This window comes from Colius striatus, chromosome 1, assembly GCF_028858725.1.
Source record: "Colius striatus isolate bColStr4 chromosome 1, bColStr4.1.hap1, whole genome shotgun sequence".
Taxonomy (NCBI): domain Eukaryota; kingdom Metazoa; phylum Chordata; class Aves; order Coliiformes; family Coliidae; genus Colius; species Colius striatus.
This window is the reverse complement of record NC_084759.1, coordinates 86430462-86455812: the sequence shown is the minus strand read 5'-3', so window position 1 is coordinate 86455812 and position 25351 is coordinate 86430462. Positions and strand designations below refer to the sequence as shown.

The 25351-nt window shown below is 34.1% G+C and overlaps 1 protein-coding gene across 1 annotated transcript in view; it reads left to right on the top strand.

Annotated features, from left to right (window-relative positions):
* Positions 1–25351, top strand: part of CFAP47 (cilia and flagella associated protein 47) — a 278645-nt gene that overhangs the window by 224327 nt on the left and 28967 nt on the right. The window contains 2 exon segments of the mRNA XM_062004443.1: positions 22589–22748; positions 23366–23460. Of these exon segments, the coding sequence (XP_061860427.1) occupies positions 22589–22748; positions 23366–23460 (255 nt within the window).

Below are 25351 nucleotides of genomic sequence, written 5' to 3'. Positions count from 1 at the left end.
CTTTCTTTCATGTTGCTTCCTTACCTGAATTTTCACCTTTTGAAACTGTCAAATATCCCTAATCTCAGCAAAACTGTCTAACAGATGTACTGTTCACTCGAGTATTTGATAAAGTGTGATATGTTAATTACTTGTGCTACAGAATATTCACACAGCCTAGTACCAAGTCAAAAGCTACCTTTATCAATGAGAGTGACCTCTTAATGCCCATGGTGCAGATGCTAGCATATGGAAAATGAAGTTTATGATTCTTTAGATTTTCTTGAGCATCTTCTAGATAGTGTAAATAACTTCGTGTCTGGATTTATTTGTGAGGAATATTTAAACTTGAATGTACAGAAGCAACTTTCTCATTGTTTGGTAGCCACAATTAATAATACTGAATTTGAGCATCTAATTTAGGAAAATTATTTTAATATTATGTAAAACTAGGTGGGACAATTTAAATTTAACTTGGGCTGCTCTGAAACTTAGAGTGCAGGTTGTTGCTTTGAGTTTTCTCTTCCTCTGCTGGCCTTTTTACTGACCAAATAGCTCTACCTGTGTCATGGGTACATTAACTGTTTCAAAAATGGGTACCGTTTATGCAGAAGGCTTTGCAGGTAGGTGTCAGATATCTGTCTGACTCTCCATGTAGGACCATGGGACTGGTAGGTTAGTTTTGTCATAGATGGCAAAGGAATGGTCAGAATGGAATGAAGGCAGGGAGTAAGCAGGCAGTCTTCTGAAGTTAATCATCGGTGGCTCCCACTGGTATTGTTCCTCAAACTATGGGTACATTCAGCTCACAGGACTGCAACTCATATTCCCTTTTTACACTATTGTCTCTCCTTTTTGAGGGAAAGTTAACAGTTTAGTAGATTAGCCTTTTAGTTGTCTCAATTTTTTTATTCTGCTTCTCTTCCTGCATCCGAGATGCTGTTGGAGCTAAATCTGCCTTTGTGCACTGAGTTGATCCAGGAGTTAATCCTGGACTCCTCTGAGGAAGCCAGCCTAATTCTGCTGTGGTACTATAAATGTAGGATGGTGTCTGGCTGACTGCAGACTGCATCTACATCTATAGTTACTGGTTGTTGAATGCCAAGTAGAAAAATTTGTGAGCCATGTGTCCTCAGTACTAGTCTGTCAAAGAAAGTTTTACTGACAGGCTATATCCCACTGTAGATTGGTTGATTGTTCCTGACTGATGCAGATCCCACATAGTGGTCTGTTAACCAGGAGCTTGAGAACACTTGGATACCAACCATCTTCACTGGAATTGTCCTTTGAGTGAGACCTGTTCTCCACCTTGTGGTTAGAAGAAACCTTCCTCACTGATTCACTTTTGAGGTGGGCATCTTTTGATGCATACAAAGAGACTTTGCAAGAAAGGTTTATGCATTTTTAGAATACAACACTTTCTCTTATTGGCTAATACATACAGTAGATAACAACGACTAACATGCTACTAGGCTAGATATCAAAATAGTATTTCCAGTGAGGTGTTTGATGTATCCTTACTTCCCAGATTGTCATCAGTCATTTGGGAATGGGTCAGCCTCCACTGAGTCTTGTAACAGGTTGGTCCACGGTGTTGATGAGTTGCTACCTTCAGATTCTTTACTTTCTTCTGATAGAATTTTTAGATCTTTTAATTTCAGTAGTTTCTTACTGAACCCTTGAGGTGCTACTGCCATTCTGTCTATATTTTTACCTTTTTTATCTTGCAAGACTTCAGGTATTTTCACAGAATATCAGAATGATAGGGGTTGGAAGGGAAGTCTAGAGGTCATCTAGTCCAATCCTATTTTTCTCACACCTTACCTATTTTCTCAGTAATATCAATCCACAGTTGTGGTGCTGTAGTCACCTAATTGGGCTTTGCATCATAGACAGGTGAACACCTACTCTGAGGATTACATATGCTTTTGGAGAATTTATTGTTTATGCTCACCACCAAAAAGCAAACTTTTTTACCACAGTGTATTAAAGACAGAATTACTTTTCTTCTTAGACATCTTAGCCTATCTGTATGACTGTTGCCTTGTTTAAACCTTCAGATAGTGTTTACCCTTGTTCTGTTGTCTCTCATCTGTACTCGGAAGCTTGTACAGATGCAGATTTGCTTTGTGAAATTTCCAACAGAAGGGGAGGTATGGGACCTCTTTCTACTCCATGTACATTGCAGTTTCCTGATTGCTAATCAGTCTGGCTTACCTCTTTTGACCAGGTGAAACATTATGAAAGAGCTGTGCTCTTATGTTTAAGCTGACGGAGAAGTGTGCTTTTTTAAAGAGGATGTCAGTACTGGGACATGACATGGCAAGATGAGTGATGCAGTCAAAGCCATTTAATCTCCATAGAGATATGGTGACAAGTCACTGCATTCCAGCTGGTGGCATTCTTGAGGGCAGGTTGTCTCTACTGTCAGTATGGGAAATCTTGGAGAGCTCTCTAAAGCCACAGCACATCTACAACTTTCCACAAATGATGAAAATCATTAATCAGTAGTGACGTTTTCATGCCACATTTTAAAGCGCTCTTGCAAACTGACTGTATGAATGAATAGTTGGAGAATCTGTGCTGAAAAATATTCTTACAGGAAAGTCTAGTTACAGGCAGTGTTAATAGCTTGTATGCTTTTCAGTACTGAAATAGGTATGTTTGGTGTGTTGGTCAAAATATGAAAAATTCTAATATAATAAACAATAAAACTAAAATATTTTTATTTTTCTGGAATGTCTTCAGGCCATATTTTATATATATTTATAGGGCCTGTTGTATGCACTCATTTTACCTTTGAGTTTTAATTTCTTTAAAAATTATATTAAACGGACATATCTTTATGCATTTTTGCAAATCCGGGAAGCCATTTTAGTACAATAACTTAAAGCTAATGAAGTGAAAGGCAGCACTGTAAGAATAAGCAGAAATTTTCTGACACTGTTCTTTTAAAAACAGTACACTGAATTGAGGAACAGTACATTCCCTTGACTATAGAATGAAATGATTTATCTACTTCAGTGTGTTTGACTGATGTTGCAAAATGACAGAGGGAGAGTGATATTCAGGATGCAAAGAAAAGAAGACATCAGAAACCCATCTCTTGCATTGTCATATGCAAATCCGCATAGGACTTCTCATGTGGATTTATCATGGAAAATATATTTTCAAGCCATAATTGCCTCACAGATTTAAGCTAGGCCATGCAGTAGATTTCATTAGAATCTTTTGATTTGTTACTAAACATCCAGAGTATAGGACTTCAGAACATTTAAACTATGCAAATCAGACACAGGGGAGGCTGTTATTTCACATGATCTTAGCCTATTTCTCTTTTAAAATATCTGCTGTGTTTTAGAACTTGATAAGAATTTATCTCCTTCTATTTCAATAGACTTATAAAATTAAAAGAGGACTAATTTTTATGTGGAATAGCATATTACTGCTAATCTATTTGATAACAGCTGTGGATAGAAAAGATGGAGCCAAAATATGTCCAAATAAGCCCAAATAAGACAGAGCTACTTCCTCTCATCCCATTTTCCTGGTTCTTGCTTCTAGTCTTCACCTGTTTAGGTAGTAAACCCAGAGAAAACTTCAGAGATGCAGATTTGTTTCATCTTGTGACTTAATCAGCAAATCTATGTCTAGCTCTAAATTGGCTATAAAGTTATCTGCACTAGCCTTGTGTTCCAGACACAAATGCACAGTGGGGAAACAACCAGTTGCATCAATCAGTTGTTTCTTAAGCAGCTAAAGAAGCTTGATTTTCTAGGCTTTTGTCTTATATCTGTTTTTCCGGTCCTCCCCCGTTCTTGGAATAACCACAGCATGTCTCTGTCTCCCCTTAATTTGTCAGTGCAAGATCCTTCTGCATCCATGCTCCACCTCAAATATACATTAAAGACTAAATTTCCCATCTTCCTAAACTAGCTAGTAGTTTCCTGACTGGGAACTACAACTGTTGAGCCTGCAGTAACTTTTTTTCATTTGTCTTTCTAAGTTAACTTTCCGTAATAGATTGTATTTTCAAGTGAGGAGGTATGTGTAAGAAATTGAAATTGAACCTTTTTCATAAGAATTTTTGAATATGAAAGGTCATGATAAAAGTTGTTGTTTTTTACAAGATGGTCTGAGTTGTTGAGAAGAAGAAGAAGAGGTATTTGATTTTAATTTTATTTTCTTTTTGGTTTAATTACTGCATTCTGTCCAGGAGAGAAAAGACAACTTAAATGTACGTTATTCAGCGCTTGCAGCACAGATTTTATTTTACAGCATAAACGCTAGAAGGCGGTATTGAAACTGAGATGAGCTTTCAAACTTAAAAATGCTTGATAATTAAAGCATTGAATTAATGTTCATTTTTTTCCCTACAATGAGTTTTTCTAGAACTCTTTTTTTAAAACATTTTCTTTGGCATTTTTGGGTTTTTTTTTTTTGATCAATGAAGAATGAGTTTCAAAGATATGACAAAAACTAAGAGAAAGTAAAATTCTATATATTTTATGCATTCAGTAGCTGAGCAATTTTTACCCACAGTGATAACAGAATTCTTCTCAATATAGTGCCTCATGCTTTAAAGTCAATGAAACCTAAAGATCATTCTTAATCAGAATTTGATTTAACTTTACTGAAGGAACCTTGTGTACTTCAGCTTAATTCAAAAAGTTTTATTTCCCATGTGTTAAGCTTTATTTATATGCATTTCAGTATGATTATCACTGCTATGACTCATCAGATGTTCTTAGAAGTCTATGCCCCAATGCCAGTGTGAGGAGTCACTGGGTATTTACAAGACAGCTGTAAGATTTTTTTGCAAACCTTGGTACTCTGTGTGACTGTTATATTGAGGGACTGTGAACAGGATAGATATGCCTGGAGTCTCTTTTGGAATTTAGTGTAAGGTAGCATAGACCCTGATATATAACACAGAAATGTCTCTTTTTTATCTTATATTTCTCTACATTCCAATCAGTCATCAAACGTATTTAATCACATTATTCCATAATTATTTTGTCAAATAATCTTGCTTCTATGCCTTTCCCTGAATTTTATGAATCTTTTTGTCAACCTTCTGTACTCATAGTTCTACAATCCTTTGATAGATAGGTATTTCTGTTGCATTTCAAAAATGTTCTTACACAGCAACCTCAGTTGGAATTACGTGAAATTTCAATCTAGAGTGAGAAAAGGAGAGAAAGCTGGTTATTTTCCTCTTTTTTTAACTTATTTTTTGTGACTTTTTTGTGACTTTTTTTGTCACTTAGTCCTCAAGACCAGATGTTTGAATTGGTTAAGAAAGCTAACAGAGTGTGCTGGGCACAGAGATATGTATTCTCTACTTCTTGATGGAGTCAAGTGTTGTCTGGACTTTGGTTTAGCAATAAATATAGCAGCCAGATCCAGAATATTTGCCACAGTAGCTGAATCAGGACGTTTAACTTTTAAGAGGGTCTATGATGTAATGAAAAGCTTAGTATGCTTAAAGCCAACATGAACCTCAGATTATGAGATAAGAAGTCAGTGGATTTTAGGACCACAAATGGTTCTCTTTCCCTTTCTGCTGCAACCAAATCCAAGCCAGGGGCTTCTGCTGCCCATCCAGCAGCCAGGCTGACCAAATGTTCCTGTATGCAGACTAGCAGATGCACATAGACATACAGATAACAAACATACACAATCGTAGAGATCAACATAGAGATCAGTGCCTTTACTAACACACCTATAAAAATAGTCATCACTCATGTAAACTGCATGCACAGCCTGGGGCATTTTCTGGTGTTTGGCTGATGAGGACTGAACTGTGCTGGAGATACCTGTATGCACTTTCAATCTATTGATGTACTTCTACACTTCAAGGTCTTTTAAATGTTAGCATAGACTTTTAAGTTTCTCTAGAATTCATGTCTGACTCCTAGGCTCCTTATCTGGTTACTGACTCAGACCTTAGGTCTTTCTGGATGCTGATCTGACCCCAGCTGCTGATTAGTCCAAGTCAAAGTTTGCTAGCAGAACATTGCTTACTCAGCTCACAAATACATTCATGTCTGCGGGGTCTCTTGAACACAAATATAAGTCTGTCCTATGTGTGTGCTCAGTCTGTAGGCCCTTTTCCTGTTAACTGGTCCTCTTTCCAGATGCTGGCCTCCTGCTACTTGTTAATTAGTCTGACTTCATATATTAGATAGCATCTGGCACCCAACTATCCATGTCAAAATGCTATTCTCTCCAGTGATTGGTCTTAGACTTAGTCTCTCCAATAGTTGCTTGCTGGCTAGTCTAGTTTGAACTTTGTTTGTGGCCAACTCACACAGAGGCTTATGATATAGGGCATGTACTCACACAGAAAATAGACATTGGATTTAATACGAGTATAGGATTGTGATGAAGCCTGAGCCATTGTCACACAGACATACTAGCCAGCATCCATTTACATGACTGACATCTTTTATCCTCTTTTACCTTATTCTCCTATGAATGTTCCTCCTTTCTTTCTTTTTTCTTTCCTATGTTCTCTTCCCTAAGTATTTCATAGCAAGTTTTGTATGCACGTAAATAATATTTTTGTCTGTGTGATGGCATGTATGATTCATTGAAATAATTGCTACTAACAGTTGCACTCATAGGTCAGATACGTTATTTATTATAGGAAAAGATGCATTTAGTTTACTCCGTTCTGAACGATGGATGAAGTTGATGATTCAGTAGCATATTTGTGTATGTTAAACAGTTGAGTATGTTTCAAGTATGTAAGACGGTCCCTAAATAACAAATAATTTAAACATTGGCTTCAGTTGCACTGAAATTATAGGAAATGTAAATGTGTATGTTAGGCATTTGTTCTACTTAGTGTGGCTGTGAATTGGGATGGGATTATTTGTGTGTTTAATTATTTTGTTTAATCCTTTAGTATGCCAATGTATATACGTTCACCTCAAAATTATATATTTCTCTTTGTTTACAAGATATAACCTGGATCAATAATCCTGTGGTTTCAGCTCTTGACAAATGAGATCTTTAAAACTGTTCTCTGCAGGAGAATAATAATTTAATTATAATGAACATCATATCCTTAGTACTCTGCTGCTTTCATTCTCTTCCCTAGATATTTTGTCATACTATTACTAAGATTAACAAATTATTCAAAATATTTTTTATGGGGAAGATAATAACTTATTCACATTCTCATTAAAATTTGATATCTTTCAGTTACTGAGGGGAATTGGATTCCCTGATTTACTTTACTGTCACAAAGCCTGAATGATTAGGCAGGGCCTATTTCAGTTTGATAAAGCCGCTGGGATTCTACCTGCCTGAGTGTATTTGCAAAAAGAATGCATATCACTAGTACTTCTTTCCTCTTCATATCAGTCTCAGTAAAAATTGATTTAACTTTCTCTTCTACCTTTTATGATGCACACAGGACCTTATTTTCAGCTTTCACAATATCTAGGCTGAAACCTTGCCTGTTTATATGAAGATGAGGCTGATATCTTCAGTCATCGACAGATGACGTTGATGTCTTCAGTTATCAACGTTAGTAAATACCTTGCATCTTACAATAATATTTAGGTTTAACCAATATTTATTTAAACTATAACTCAGTCTTTGCCTCTGTTTAGTGTATGTGCTTATCTTGCTCACAAATTATAGCATTTAAGCCAACAGAGGGAATTTTGGTATTAGGCATAGGACCTAATTTGGATATTCTTAGGGAAATGCAGAAAAAATATTTGTGTTAAAGTGCTATGAAAAATGTTGAATCATAGCTTTTACTATTACAAGAAATAATATCTCACAACCATTGACGCATGAAACACAAATTCTTCATCGGACGTCAGAGTTTACGTTAGCAACATATATAAAATTCTCTATTATATTCACAATCACTAGGTCTAGTATAATCTTCTGCTGACTGGAGGGAAATTGAATTTATTTTTTTGGATAGTGATGATGTCGTTTGAGGTTACAAGCCTTTAAAGGCTTATGAGACCAAAGTTGGAAGAGTGTGTGTGACTCTTCTTGCTAGTACATTAATTTTACCATTTAGTGGTTTATGCTCAAGGATTTGCCATTTCTGATGTTACTATTACTATGCTATTTAGGTAAAATCTGTATGTGCAAAAATAGTTATAACCTTTAAAATTTAAGTACGTAATGAAAGTTCACTGAGTCTTAGGTACTTTGCACCCTTCCATGTTTTTGAGATACTTGATAATTCTACTTTCACAAATCTCCACTTATTTGAGGGAAGGTATTTAACGTTGAATTCATTTTAACACAGAGAAACAGATACATAGGTGTACTAAAGCTTTCCCATACTAAAGCGGTCAGTGTTTCAAAGTAAAACATAGAGACTTGAAAGGTAACAAATCCTCTTCTCATAGTTGTTCAGTGAAGCATTTGGAAAACAATTTTCATACAATCTAGAAGAAGACTTAGAGTGCATGTCAGTAGCTCTTGAGGAAAGTTTGGATGATCCTTATCTTTCTAGCTTGCTTTGCATCACTTTAAATACAAAATCACCAACCATATGCTATTAGTCTTTTTTTCTTATTGATTTATCTCTTTTCCAAATCAAGTGATTTTTTTTGTTGTTTTCTGTTTCTCAGGTCCAGATTTACAAAATTATATCAACTCTGAATTAAGTGGAAATGCCTTTTGTCCTACTTTTTGGTACCTCTGCCTGGTATTTATTAGAGCAATATATGGGTTTTTTTTCAAACTTTTTGAAGCTTACTTACTTCCGAGTCCCTCCTTTTGGTTAACAATGTTACCCTGTGTTGCTTTCTGTAGGTGTTGTTTATCTCTGCAATAAAATCATGTTTAAATGATTCAAGGTGAGAGTGAGGGATTCAGTGATCCCAAATTATTTACCTGACCAAAGAGATTTTTGATGATGACTCATTTGTTCTACCTCAATAAAAAACTGAATGCTGGTGAAGAGGAGTATTCATTCCCACAGGAAAAAGTAGGGACTGAACTCAGGTCAATATTATTCAGTAGCCAAATACCAAGTGAAATATATTTTTAACAATGTGCTTAATCAACTCAGAAGCTTTGTCAAAAGAAATATGGAGGATTCACTATCACTAGCACATTTTAAATCACGCAGACATGTATTATCCATTTAAATTATCTTGTTCAAGCACAATTATTGAGACTGAACCTTGAGTTTTCGAATGAGTTCTGAGAAATCCTTTGTATTTAGGTCTTTAGATGATCAGAACGACTGAAATGTTTAGCAGAGAAGGAACTGAAAAAAGTCTCTGTAGAGTTCTGAAAAAGTAAATATTCTTTAAACATGTTTGCATTGATTTAATACAAAATGGTAAAAAATAGTTTTAAATTTTTGAATTAACATTTTCAGAATTTTCATTATATTATTTTGCTCACTCTTAGTACTTCAGGATGAAAATAGGGACATGAAATCATGTACTGCCAGAAGATTGTACCATTGTACAAACTTTCTTTACACATAATTATTGGTGTCTGTTATCTCTAATTTATCACCATTTTACTTGAAGTGATCTTTACACAAAAAGAAAAGTATGTAATAGTTAAATTTGGAAGTCAAATATGTTCCCTCAGGAAAAATTATAGATTATAGAAAACATGACTACTATTGGGTTTTTTTACTCTTTTCTAAACTTGTCTGCAGCTCTTTGCTGCCATATATCAGAAAATAAACTTTTACTTTTTTTTTTCTTTCAAGTTGATACCAGATGACAGTTTTTAAAGATCTGTTCCCTGTCATCTTTATACATAAGGTTTTTTTTCTCTACCTTTTCTTCATCTGACACCTGTGACAAACATCTATTGGGGAAAGCTTTTGTCCCTACATTTTTTCAACATTTGACTGCAAATCACTTAGCTTTGAGCTGCTTTAAAGACTATTCTCAAACGTATAAAAGAGGAAAATGCCTTAGTTTTGAAGGCTAACTCCTTCTTATTTTGATAGATATAAAATGAATAATCCTAATTTGATTAAATGTCTTCCATGAAAATTTTCATTTCCAGTTATCTCACCACAAGATATTGATAGTTATGGTTACTGACCTAAAATGTCTCCTTCCTATTCCAGAAAGCTATTTTTTAATATAGTTTTATCCACTAGTGTATTTTAACAAAGTTTTAAAAAGGAATCAGCAATGATTATCTGTTTTTCCATCCCGAATCAAAGAGAAATAACTTCTCTCTAAGAACTAAAAATAAACACTTTGTACAAAAGTAAGGACAAGCTAAATTGTAAACATTTGTTTTCTATTTCATATGAAAATGTTTATATTGGTAGTCACCTTGCCTCCCGAGTTGTGAATTACATATGATTTGTATTTCTGGGTTCACACAGATGTGCAGGATCTGCAGCAGACACCTCTGTTAGAAAGAGTGCAGCTCCCATATACCATTGAGTCATCCAAAGCCTGTCTTCTGTGTCAGTACAATTCAGAATCATCCTGGTGCTGTCAAGTAATTAGAGTCTTTGGTCCTTTCCAGAATATCTTAATAGTAATTGCCAGTTTTAATAACATCTTCTCTCTCTCCATTGAGGGACTTTATTTGATTTTGTTTGCCTCCTGCCATAGCTAAGTCTTTCCAGTCTAGTTGGTTTCCTTCTAAGCATATACCACTCTATTCTGCTCTGAATTTAAGAGGCCACCAACTTGTATATTTATTGGGTTTGCAGAATTCTGACTATGTTTTACTCTAAATTAGAAAATTATAAAGTTGATTTTAACCTTTTTCTCTGAAGAGCAAGCAATGCACAATCCCCAGCCAAGAACTGCTAATTATCTTTATGACTGGAAACTCAAATGACACTTCAACTACCCCTCAGGAAACCAGTAGAATCCTAAGAACTACAGGATTAACCACAGGAATTCAGGAGATAAATATTTTGAGACTTTATTGAAGTCAAATTTAAATATTGTCTGTATCTATTCCTGGGTCTCATAGGTGTATAGCTATCTGCCATATTAACTGATCCAGTATGTCCCAAATCTTTGCAGTAGGGTTAAAGTATTTCTGAATATATAGCCAAACTGAAGTGTCCTTATGTGGCATAATGACTGAGTAGCAGAGATGTATATAAATAGAATATGAGACCACACTGACAATAAAATGTTATGTAGACATGAGAATTTTCAGTTTGGAAAAGAAATTATTTTGACGTTTGAGACCTATAGACCTAAGACAAGTACAGTATATATGGGTTCTGTCAGATGTCATTACTTGTTAAAAAAAGAACAAGTCAGTGAATTACCTGTTTGGCCATAAAAATCAAAACTACCTTTCAAGGGGAGAAGCAGTTGACGTTTCAACATAGTTTCTTGCCAGAGGATATTGCTGATATTTATTTCTTTACTTCCTCTAGGAACAAATTACTGTTCTGTGATAGTCTTGATAATCTCTGAAGCAGGTTTTGTATGACAATACTAACAGTCAGAGCATAAGATATTTTCTCATCATGTATATATTCTCATCTTGCACACATGATTCCTGGCCTCTGTATGAGACCCCTGCTGTTAAATTAATGCTCACTCCTAAAACAATAATAAAATCCAACCAATCACATCGGGGTCATCATTTGACTTAATTTTCTCCTGGACAAAGAAAGTAATAAAATGACTTGCTAACAATTGTAAATTAAATGAAAGTTCTTTGAGAGATTTTCTTTTCCTACACAAAGTTTTATAAATTGAGACCTGAAACTTTCAGAGTTCATGATTTTTATTTTTTTTTTCATTTCCCTTGCACTATTCCACAAGAAACATCTTGACCTCATAGCTGGTATTAGGAAGACAGGACTGCTTGGTTTAAATACCACATTATCTATAACTGCTGTTGTTAATATATCCACCATAAGTCCACAATACATCTAAAACCAAATAAGGAAACAGAACTGTTTTGCAGCTGGTATTACTTTATATGCATAGCATGTAAACCAGAGTAGAGCAAAGGTTTTGGAATGTTTATTTTCCTGTCTGAGAGAAAGAAATTACTCAAAATTGTGAAACAAAGTTTTTATAAAGAAACGTAACTTGAAAGCTTGAAAGATGTCAAGACTTAAGCGTATTTTCTGAAGATAAAAGCTCTTAGCCAAAACTCAAATATTTCAGTTACATTGAAGCAATGTAACCTTTCAATATTTTACCTATAAGGACAAGGAAGAGGAAATTCCTCTTAAAGGAGTTCAGAAGCTGTATGAGAAATATTTTGGTTATAAGGACAACCTTTAGAATAGTTAATGTAAAGACTAAACCTCCAGCTCTAAAGAACTTTTGTCCTGCCTAAAGATTTTGAGTGAAATGCAAGTAGTTAAGAATTGTCTTCTAAATTTTTTTTGCTCTTCCATGGTTGACCATATATTTTAATTTAAGCCTGATTAATTCTCAAGTTGAATAGTAGTTGAAAAGATTTTCTTCAAAATGGTTGCATCTAGAAATTATCTGCTGAGAAGTTTTGAAGGTTAACATTGAAACTGGTATTGCCATGTGTTGGGTTTTAGGCTGTTGCATACAAAAGATGCTGGGCAAAGAATACGTAAGTGGAGGAAAAGAAATGTTTGTTTACTTTGACAGGCTAATAAAAGTTAGTGTTAGTCTATTTACAAAAGTACTACCATAGTTAACAATAATAGAGAAAAACCTCTGTTAATATAGTTTAAATTGTTACATAGACAAGCTTTCCTACTATCTACCCTTTTTTTCTGTCTCATCCTTCTGGTGTCCCCCTTGGTCTTAAGCTTGACAGCATCTGTCCTCTCCAGATGCAGAGGTTGGGTACGGATGGGAGAGCTGTCAATGCCCCAGTTTCTTTGCTTGGAGGGCTAGTAAAGTGTTTATTCCTCAACAGTTTGGGGATTGGTCTGGATTTCTTTTTATGCAATATCTTAACAGAGTCTGCATAAGTGAACTTTCTTTTTATGGGTTCTGAATTATTCAGTTTTCTTTGCTTTATCTAAACTGTTTTAACAAGACTGTATTCCTATAGTGACCACTGTGATTTGTGTTTACAGTTTTGGATATCTGGTACCAACCTGTGTTTATACTATTGCAAACCTATTTTTATTTGTGTATCATGGGTAATTCAGTCAGCACAGAAGTTTGCGCATATCGCTATAAAATTAAAATATCCTAAACTAAACCTTACTGATGAATAAATGCTATAATTAGTAAAAGAAAAAGAAGCTAAAATGCCAAGAAAAACACCAATCAAATACTTAGATCCTGCCTTGTAAGACCACTCAAAATACTTTTAATAGTAGTGGAATGAAGTCATATTTCCTGGGGTACTGAAGCATTCCCGTCAGTAAGAATATTCCTACTATATGAAGTATTTAACTGTGAAATCTATGATTCTATGAAATACATCCAGCATATTGTGAGTTCTGTCATTCATAGAACAATTGATTTATGACACAAGTCAAATTATTTGGCAAAACTTACTTTTCAAGAGGGATTCTTCTTACCAACTTTGTTTTTCTTGAGTACTAAAGAAACCAAAAAAAGTGCAGAGACAGTGTATAGAAACCTGTAAACCTCAAATGATGAAGAGTATAAATATTAAGACTGTGAAAATGCATAACTCAGGAAATAGATTTATGTGACTCACAGGAGAGAATAATAGCTAAAACAGCTGTTGAAGAAGTTTATGAGCTACAAGGGGCAATGGGTATAAGCTGGAATATAAGAGGTTCCGAAGAAACACAAGGAAGAATTTCTTCACTGTGCAGGTGACGGAGCACTGGAACAGGCTGCCCAGGTGGATTGTTGAGTCTCCTTCTCTGAGGACATTCCAAACTCACCTGGTCAAATCCCTTTGTGACCTAGTCTAGGTGGTCCTGCTCTGGCAGGAGGATTAGACTAGATGATCCTTAAAGGTCCCTTTCAACCCTTAAGACTCTGTAATTCTATGATATTAATGGAACAACTTTGGAAAAGCCAAAAGTGCTGAGTAATCATTCTATCCCATTCACTTACAAGAGTCAGTTGGAGACATATGTATATATATATATATATATATATATATGTTTCCAGTTACTGCCTGCTGTATGAAGTGTGATATGTCTCCTGGAAACTTGCAACAAGGAGTACAATTTGGGTTGTATATAAAAAGTAGAAGGATGTAACAGCATCAGTGTCATTACCGATTTCACAACACTTTGCAGATTTCGATTAAAATCTGCCATAGCTTCAGAACTTGGCTGCTTTCAGAGATTGGACTAAGAGATATATATATCTAAGAAAACTTTAAAATAAAACTAAAAATATATCTGTCAAAAATAATCAGATACTTGACGTGTCAAAAATTCAATTACACTCGCACTGAAGCAATTACTTTCAGCTGTGGACTCATTGTGTGTGACATTTTTGTGTGTGTTTGGGTCTAGAAAAAGATTAAGAAAAGGCAAAACTGTCATAGTCTTAATTTACTTCCTAGTACTTTATCTTAGAACAACATGAACTTTCTTTAAGAGAGGAAGTATAAACTTTGGTGGGTTTTTTTGTGGATGGTGACTAAAAAGAAAATCACACTTGTTAAGAAAACAGATGCCAATTCTTATATACCTCTTGCACTTTCAAAATAATTTTGTGGTTATTTTTTAGTTTTTGATAATATTTTAGGCAGGCTATTAAGTGCTAATAGTCTGTTTTATTACATACAGAACACAATTCACCATAGTAGAGGGGGAGAGAGGTTGCATGAGAGGTTTTCCCATTATCACAGCAGGGCAGAACATGTAAGACCTTGTTTCTAAAAGATACTATCTATTCTTCCACTTACCTTAGCAATTCATCTCCCACACTGTGTCGCTGGTCTTTCTTCTGTATAGTTATCAATTCATCTCTCTTGAGAATATCAGAATTATCATTAAATGTGTACAGAAAGAAAAAGAAAATTTAATTAAGGAAGGACAAATTGATGTTCTCTGTTTTCACTTGTCTATTTTTTAATACATCACAAACAGGATCATTCAGAGAAAAGGCACATTGTACTAGTGCACTGATGTAGAAGGGATTTTGCAGTTTTTCCTTTGACTTTGCAGTAAGTCTCCAACTTTCTACGACTTTGGATCTAGGACATTACTGTACTACAGATCTTAGACTTTGGATGCTTGGATGATCTCACAAAATGTTATCAATGTAAAGTTGTCATTAGGAAAATAAAGATGATAAACAATTTTCAAATATATAAAATGGTCAAAGGAATATAAGATCGATCTATTGTCTATCAGATTATTGGAGGGAAAAAAAGATTTGGAATGAAAAAGCAACAGAAACTGCCAGTTTTAGAAAAAATGTTGAACCATAAGATAATTAGAAAACTTTTACTACTCCCATTCCTGATTATTTCTCTTCACTCCTTATTCTTATGTATTTATCACTCTCTTTTACAAGTACAGTCTGGCCTCCTCAAATCATTCTACTCTACCATAGCATTATTTTGGACGTTGCTGTCTATAAATTATAGAATCATTTCGGTTGCAAAAGATCTCTAAGATCATTGAGTCCAATCACTAACCTCACACTGCCAATCTCATCACTAAACTAAACCATATTCCTCAGAACCTCATCCATGTACCTTTAAAAATATCTCTAGGCATGATAACTCCACTACCTCCCTGGACAGCCTGTTCCAATGCTTTTTAGCTAACTAACCCTCTCAGTGAAAAAAATTCTTCCTAGTCTCCAGTCTATGACTGTTACTCTTTTACTAATCCCTCAGATATTTTTCCAGTCCTATTGCTAACTATTTCCTTTCTTGACAATAATTTTCCATCTCTGCCCCATGTCTTGCATATTGCTGTGTACTGCTGTTCAACTTTGCTTTCTTACCGTTCTCATCTCTTTCCATTCAGATGTGTCGTTCCTAATATCCTGGCTGATTGGATTTCTGTAAATTGAACCCAAAGTCCATCATTCACAGCACCTCTGAAAGGAAATTGCAAAGATATCCCATGCTGCTAGGACAAATAAATAAGATAACAGCAGACATAGAAAATAGAATTGAATATGACGTGTATATGAATGTCAGGTTTTGAGGTGTGTTTTTTTATTAAACAGATCTGCGACACCTACCCAAAGTCAAAATTGCAGATACCACAGTTTCAGAGATAAGAGTTATGTTCTGTGATAAATCAGTTTAGGAGGTTACACAATTTCTGTATTACTGCAGAACATTCGTATACAAAATTTGATGATCTGATTTGATACAGAAGTGATGAAGACTTTGTTCTGAAAAAAATATTAAGCAAAAATTTTATTCTGGAAGTTAAAAAATTTACTATTTATCCTCAATAAGAGAGTGTGATCTTCATGATCTCTATTATATCTGTTTTTTAAGTTTTCTCAAAGATCTTAAGTGTATTTTTTCTTGTTTTAGTTATCACTAAAGAAATGAATTTCTATTTAAAATAAAATGAAAATATTTCTATTTTCAATTTATTTCTATTTTTCATTTGTTTCTATTTAAAATAATTCCTTTTTTTTTCACTCAGTGCTTAACTCTTGTGAGCTTAATTGTTACTGCACATTGATGATACATAAATGTAGTAGGTATTACTGGCAAAATAATGGTTTTTATTATTGCTGCAACTGGACTATAATTAGCGAAGGATATTTTACAAATGAAAAGGAAACTTTATGCTTTGCCTTTCAGTCATATTTCATTTAAAACCAAAATAAATTGAATTAAATGAAACAACATATTTAATTACTGAGCTCTGTTCTCAATCTGTTTATTTTTAATCTAAATAGCAAATGCTTATCTTGTATCCATTATTTTGTACCAGAAAGAAATTCTTCTAAATTAAATCTCTTAATGAAATAAGCCAGAAAGTCTCTGCCAGAACTTTACAGAATTGTATTAACACAAGATTCATAAAATTGTAAAACCAAATCTTATAAACATACTGTTATCTAATACATTTATTGTGTACTTATGATAGTGATGATGTGAAGCCTTTCAGTTAAAGACTTAAATAGTCCCTTGTGACATTTATTTCTTAAAGCAACTTCTCAGGTTTTAACCAGTCATTTGTGAAATTATTTTATTAACATCTGAACTGCATATTCATTTCTGAACTTTTCCAACTAAAGAACTCAGCAACTCAGGGAATTTCATTAATGTCTCTAAACACTTTATGAATGCGGAAAGAATGGAGACAGGCTCTTTTCAGTGGTGCCCAGTGACAGGAAACAGGAATCTACATCTGAGCATAAGAGAATGCTTTTATTTTACTCTCAGGATGACTGAGCACTAGAACAAGTTGCCCAGAGAAGCTTGAAGCCTCCATCCTTGTAAATATTCAGTAGCCTTCCTGGTCACAATCCTTGGCAACCAACTCTGGGCAACTCTACTTGAGCAGGGAGATTCAACCATATATCTGCCAGACATCCCGTCCAACTCCAGATATTCTGTGATTTTGTGAAGCTTTCATAGTCAGGGGAAAGGACAGCTCTAACTTTTGATGGAAGAATCCAAAATTCATGAAGCAGAGAGTCCTCCTAGATATACAACCATTGTTGATCATATGTGATAAGAAGCTCTCCTGCATTCCACCTACCTAAATAAACTGAAGGAAGGAAAACGGTGATGTAAGCATTAAAAAGTGGGATAAAATTAATTTAACCTTTAGCATTTGGCATCTTTATTGTATTAGCACTTTTATTTTATTGTTAAAAAGTTCAACAACATTCCATTACATTCTATTTTCTTTGTCCCAGAGAAGATGCGTAACTCCTGGATTTTGCTCCTGGATGTGTGAGAGGACTTGAAAGACTAAATAACCAATTATCTTCCTGACTAATTTCAGATCTAGAAAAAAAAAACATTCAGAACTTCAGTGATATATGTTTCAAGACATGAGTGATGTTTTAGTAACATGTATGTCCTTCAATTGTTCACCTTCATAGTAAGCGATTGTGATAATGTTTTAATGAAAACAGATCAAAAATTTAAGCAGCCTCATTGGAAGCATTAAAAGAAAAAAAGAAAAAATCTGTAAACAAAAATAAATCCGCCCTTAGAATAGTAGAGGCAGAAATTATGTCTGTTCTTTATTAAACTTTTGGGATTTAGCACTGAACCACTTTTGGAAGAGCTGCTATATAAAAAACCAAATCTTTAGCCAGACTTTTATCTCTTCTTGCAGTTGAAACCAAATGAAGAATAGCTAGGCCTGACTTTTATTAAGTATTTCAGATACTTAACTGGAGTGCTGGCAATATTAGAGTCTTTACTGCCTGATATGAGTCCTCCTTTTCTGGATGTGTTCCTTGGGAAAGAATTAGCAATCCTTCCCCAGCAGCAGCTGCCGCCTGTTAATATTTTGGAGGTTGCCCTTTCCATAATCTAACGATAATAGTGGAAAACAGACCTGATTATACTAGGTTGAAAATTATATGATCAGTGCTAATTTTAGCAGGGTTGTCTGTGGTGTTAACTGAAATGATCCTATACTAATAATTTTAATGAAGAATCTAGAAAGAAAAAAAAAAAAAAGCAAACCAAAACCAACAAAACAAACAAACTAAAAAGTGCTCATTCTTAAATGATTTCCCACCAGAATTCAATAAGATATAGTAAGCTCTGCCTCATCTCTGTTTTTCATCTGAGATGCTACAGAATCAATTCATCAAGCAGATAGTCCTTTAAACATCTGGAAATTCTGCCATCAAAATTACATGGCTTTAAGACAATATTAGATGATAGGACAGTGATTCCTTTTAAAGATATTGCAGGATATTTTGCTCATTGCCTTCATAGTTTTATCACTGTGGCACTTGCCTGGGATGCTTGCTCTTAAATGTATTCCTAAGTTACTGTTAGAGGCAATAGATGCATTTTTAGCCATCTGTATTTCTTCCAGATAACATCTCATCTATGGGATGCTTCATCATTTTAACTTTAGCTCTTACAGTGCTACTCTTTCTAGGACTGACATAAAAATTACACAGAATTCAACCACAGTGCAGTGCAGGGAACTTGAAACACACTAATTTTGATTTAAGTATCTAATTCAGTTCTAGGCTGAAATGTCAAAAGATATGGTGCTCAAGGAATCTTTTACAGAATCAGCATTCTCCACCAGTCTTTGGAGATACTTGAAGCAAGGCTTAAAAACAGGTTGCCTAAAGAAGAAATGAGGGAAGACACAGATCTCTGCATGCTTCTCTGTAAGTCAGTTGACTCTAACTGCAGCCGTTGGTTTGAATCAGATAGCTTCAGTTTTTTAATGTGTCAGCTGTGCTTGCAGTGCTGTCACTGTTTCCTAATAGTCTATAACAGTGAGAGAAGTAAGGTATTATCAATATCTGACCCAGAGCTTTTTATCAAATGTGATGCAGCTGTATTCCAAAAAGAGCCTCAATATGAATTTCTTACGAAGAATTTGTGAATACTCATTGTAGTATAAATACACGAATATAACGGATCAACCATTGGTATCAGTCCTTGCTATCTCTAGCAGAGAACTTGAGGTCCATAGGCAAACAGGAGCAACTTGGCTAGTATTGCTGATTTGTATTAAAGTTGGCTGCAGATACTGCTGTTGCACCAGCAGTTTCTGACCCACATTCTCTAAATGGGAAGGAGAAAAGGAAAGCATGAAGCAATATGTGTTTTTTGCAATTAGGCCTATTTTGTCTACCTTATTAACTAGGTAAATTCATAAGCATATATATCTGTACTAGCAGTTAATGATCTGTTTGTTAGTTGACAACTGCAGGCAAGCCCAGTGATGTAAAAATTACTGGTTTTGGGAACAGCTTCCACAGCCAGAATGACCTAGGTGTTATGTGTTTTGTTCTAAAATTCATTTAAAAACCAAGGTACTATGTCCTGTAACAGGCAGAATTAAGCTACAGTTCAAACAGTATATGTGACACATATGTAGTATAACTAGGTATTAGTTTACAGTCTTTTCTATTTGTCTTATGTCAAAAGAGTTGCAAATGAAAGTCATGGATGTGTTAATGGTGTAACAAAGTGCTTTCATACTGTTGTTGATTATATTGTTGTGATATGTATGTGTTTGGATTCAAGGCAAATATATCCTGAGGAATACACTTCTAAGACATTATAGGCCTCTGCCTTAACTATACCAAAGTAGGCCTAAATTGGGCAATTAATGCAAGAGTTGTCTCTTCTCTCAGAAAGGGACAATAGTATATCAGTGCTGTAGCTGACTTCTGTTTCAGAGGGATGGATCCTACTTTAGATATTTTCAGAAATCTGGCAACAGTATCACATGGTCAGATGAATTATTTCAGATATTAGATTAAAAAACTTAGTTGCTGATTTTTAACGGTTCTCAAAAAATCCTTTGATCACATTTGCCAACAATATGTGTATATCTATCATGTCTCTTTCAAATCATGTGTATCTACTTGATAGAGAGTGCATCAAATAGGGACATTAAAATCTACTACAAATTCTTAAACATTTCTTAAAAGAGGAAAAATAAATATTGTTTATTTTTTATTTAAATATAAATATTTTAATGGATTTTTAATGAGGATATTTTCAAGCTATTTAATGATACAAGACTTTTCAAGAATTAATTCCAAGAAAAATTGCTTATGTCATGATGGAAAAATACACAAAATTAAACAATTATGAGTGCAATTGGCTAATTTCCATAATACTAGATAACAAATCTCCTATATACAGAAATCTAGACATACTTAGATAAGAATTCCCTGCTGTTTGTAGCATCTACATAGTGTGAGGCAGTGGTCTATATCTGAGGCCTTGAGCTGTTGTTACTAAAACAGTCAGAAATCCTACAGAGTTTTGTCCTTCAATAATTGCAACCTTCCTCATTTAAGATTGACTTTTCAGTCCTAATTTGGTTAGTTTATTTTAGTTTAAAAGTGTTTCCATCTAAAAGCTTTACAGCTACGGGATCACATTGACTCCAGTGGTATACCTATGTGACATGGTACAAGGTAATTCGTCATAAAGGTAATCAGTCTGGACAGGGCAATTTATTAATTTAAATATTATGTTAATCTACCCAAGCTACTTTAGATATCTTTATTCAAGACTGCTGTTTGTGCTGAAGAAATAAGTGATGATTACAACAGATTGTGAGGTAGCAGTAGAAGTTGCAATGCCCAGTAGACTTTTTAATTAAATGCTAGAAGAGAATTTATATAGATGAGTCCTGACCTTTGTTGTGTTTTGGAGAGCTATATTTCAAGCCCTTTTCTCCCACCCTGCTGTGACTTATTTGACCTTTTTTGTTTTTTCATTCTGGCCTTTCCTTTCTAGCATCATTTTACTCTGCCTCTCTACCTTAATTTCTGAATGTCCATGCATCCACCTCTTTTTTTATATTATGGCCTTCCAAAGATTGAATTACAATTTTCTTCTCAACCACTCTGTTCAGCTCTGAACATTGAGGTCTTCACCCTCAAGCCACTTAGGCTATAGGAAGGTGAACATTTGGAACATAAGATAGCTTCCCTGCTGACATTTTTTGAGCACACGACAGCCTGTGGTTATCAGCAGAATCAGTCACAGAGAAAGTGCTGCTTGCCCCATGTGTACTAATTGGAGCAGATACAGTCATTCTCAGTGAAGAATACTCATGGACCTGTATTAGCATGTATGCAATGTAGCAGGCATGACAAATTATCACCAAAAAATTGATTCAAAGCTTAATGTAGAAGTAGTTACTCATAACTGAGAGATTTTTCTAGACAATTAAAACTGAAATTGAAACCCCAAGATGTCAGTTCCACCAAATTTCAAGAATTCTCTTCAAAGCAATAAGCTTGATAATGAAAAGACTGTATGATTTACTTGTTCTACTTCGTATGGTTTTTCTGTCTTTATTTCTGAAGTAGCTGGAACACATCCAGAGGTAGATGTCCTGACACCTGGGAGATTGGCAAGCTATTGGAAAACGGGCCTTAAAAATGCAATTTATTAGACCACTTTTATTTTAGACATCATAAGTGGTGTATTTTTGGGGTTTTTTTCAAATGAAAAAATCAATCAGATGCAAAATGGTACAGAATAGATATGACTTGGATAATAAGAATGCAAATGTGGATAATAATAATAATGCAGATTTGGTCAAATATATTTCAATACTGTCTTGGACATAACCAATTGCTGTTGGATTGGCCTTTTTTATGCAGTGTTATGCTCATGTTGCAATCCATGGATGCTCAAAAAAAAATTACTTCATTCCTAGAAAATAGTGGGATTGACTCAAATATATTACACAGAATCTTTGACTATTAAATGTGGAACATTCACTTAATTGTGCTTGGTTTGTTTTAAGCCTCCAGAGTCTCCCATGGTCTCATTTCAAAGTTTTATCAGTAAGTAGAACTCTAAAATAACACTTTATGTGAATTTCCCTATTCAGGATATTGAATCATGAAGTACTTTATTACAAGGAAGACAGATCACAAATCCAGCTATGAAATTAGGTTATAGGATAAAATGAAAGTTGTTATCACAGAGAACAGTACATTGTGCTAAAAAGTTAAACAATGTATCTAAAATAAAAAAGGAAATATATGAGTAAAATGTTAAAAAAAGTAAAAAATTTCAGAATACTCTAACAATCTGTTCTATCTTACAGGAATCCAATTAGCTCCAAAAGAAAAACTGGACATCCCAGTGTTATTTGTGCCAGATACAATGAAAATGTTTGAGACTGTGGTGGTAATTCATGTAATGAGAGAAAATGGTGAAAACTGGCCTTATGAGTATTCTGATGAATTAAATAAAGACTTAAAGAGGTAATTTATTCTAATAGGAAAAATAGTCGATGATACTCAGTCTTATCAATAGATCCTAATCCTAGCTCCTAAGGGTAGTCAATTGTCTGATTTTGAGGGCAACAGATATCCAACATAAGATTTTCACGTACCTTGAAAAGAATGCAGATTTAGGTAAGACTTTTATCTGTTCCAGTACCTAACTTTTCTAACATTAAATAAAGAAAATGTCAAATATTATCTACTACTGGAGTTGTTGGTATTGAGCAAATCAAAGCTCTTAAATACCTCTATTTTTTATGTATATTTGAGTTAATGATAATTCTATCAATATGTTTATGTATAGACTGCACAGTTTGTTTCAATGTAGACATGGCAGAAGAGAGACTAAATCAAGCTGAATGTCTTTATATACTGATAGAATAATATTTGGTGACAATAAACTAAATAGATGTAAGATATTGCTGTTCTGATTTGGTTGGATTGCATTTTGTATTTTTTCTTAGATATGTTTAGCATTGCTGAATACAATTGAGTAGAGTCGCAATTTTCCAAGAACTCTTAAGTCTACGTTACTTATTAAAAAACCATTCTCATCAGTCTATAATAATGATACTCTTCACTTACTTTCCAAACAGTATTACTGTGGCAGAGAATGGGGGAATTCAAGGAATACTTTGGATCTATCCAGTTCATGGAATACCTGAAGCACCACAGCAGAGATTAGTTCCAGGTAGGTAATAAATGAAAAAAACTTGAACAATAAATTGAAGAGAATTAAATAATCATTCTTGTTCTCACCTGCTTGATCAAAAGAATTTGCCATAGTACTTGGTTACATCTTAAAGATAAAATTACATATTTTTAAAAAAGTCTCCTTTCACAACCTATAGACAATGCTGATCTATTATTTTTTCATGTGGATAAAATGAGACAAATGCAGTTGAAAATCTGAAGGCTTGTGCCCTTCGATGTCCTAGTTCATGCTGAGTTAGGGAACTGAAGGTAAAACAAACGAATGATTGACACAAGGGTACATTTCTACTTGTGTACCCAGAAAACCTTTCTGGAGAGATTACAGGGTACAAAATAGTGGAGTAGACATCTACTGTTTCTGTCAGGATTTTTGTTGTTGCTTATTTTTTGGATAGTAAATGTTTATAGATTTAATGTGTCTGTTTTTAAAGTTGTCACGTAATCCCAGAATTATGAATCAGAAATTGTGTAGATGGAGGACAACTTTAAACAAACTTTTTATCTTTTCTTTTGATAAGTCAATACAATACCTGTGGAAAACTATAAAAATAGGTATTTTTGCTGTCATTAAATTAATTTGTTTAGGGATCCTTTACTTGCAGACAAATGCCAATGATGTGGTATTAATTAGAGCTTTCATCTCCTTAATTTCCACTTTAATACCTTAAGGACTGAATCAGAATATTATCATGCAATCAACTGTTGCCCAAAATGATGGTTTTAATGAGTCTCATTACCATTAAAACTATGTATATTGATGTGAATGTTTATTGTGTTATTTAAAGCTGCTATGTAATTCACTGGCACAATTTGAGATAAATCTCCCTTTTATTGGGCTGTTATGTTTGTTAAGTATAGAAGTTATGAATTAAAACTCTTAGCATTCATAAATTGCTTAGTTCTGCATATGATCAGAAACTTAAGTAATGTCAAATCCTAAGTAATTTTCATCTCCTAAAAGCTTATTTAAAACAGCAAAAATTAACTGTAGAATATTTATAGCTATGTTATTCACTAGCTTATGTTCAATGAATGTTGGTAATGCATACAAGTAACATTGCATTCATTTTAATACATGTATCTTCTTGGTTATTGCCATGTTATGTTGGGCTATTTTTTTTTCCTAAGGAAGTACTAGCTCTTTCATTGGAAAAACTAAAATTGTATTTATGAAGCATTCCATTCTTGCCTTGATTCTTAAAACCTATGGTTTTCAGTTATAAATGGACTTTTTAAAAATCTCTGTTGTAAGATGAATTCATAGCAGGCAATTTGCAAGAAACCTACTTTGTTTTTAAATCATTGTTTTAAATAATGATCAAAATGGTATTGTCACTTATTCAAATGCAGACATTTATTAAAGTTGCCTGGAGGCTACAAGCTGTTATGTCAAAAACAAAGCTGCTTTGCTAGTATATTAGGCAGTTCATCTTTTGTGTCATCCAAATTTGCATCTTAATATACTTAAACTTCGATAAGTCACTTGGCTTTGTATCTTATGAGACATCATTAAAATGATGAGTGGTCACAATCCATGTAGTACATGTTAAGTAGATTACAATTTAGCTATCTTATGAAATTGATTACAAATGGAGAATTCAGAATATTTTTAGTTTTATAATATTCTTATAGCTAAAGCAGCAAGAATTTAGATTGGGAGGGACCATTGGATGTTACCTGATCCAGCCCCCTGCTCAAAGCCAGGTCTAATTAGACAAGGTTACTCAAGAACTTGTTCAGTCAAATCCCACAAGAATCTGTATTTCATTCATAAATATTACTTAGCCATTTAGGGAAAAAAAAAAACAAAACAGAATAATTTCTGGTAGTAAAATGAGTTATGGAATAGAAAATGATGTGAATGAAAC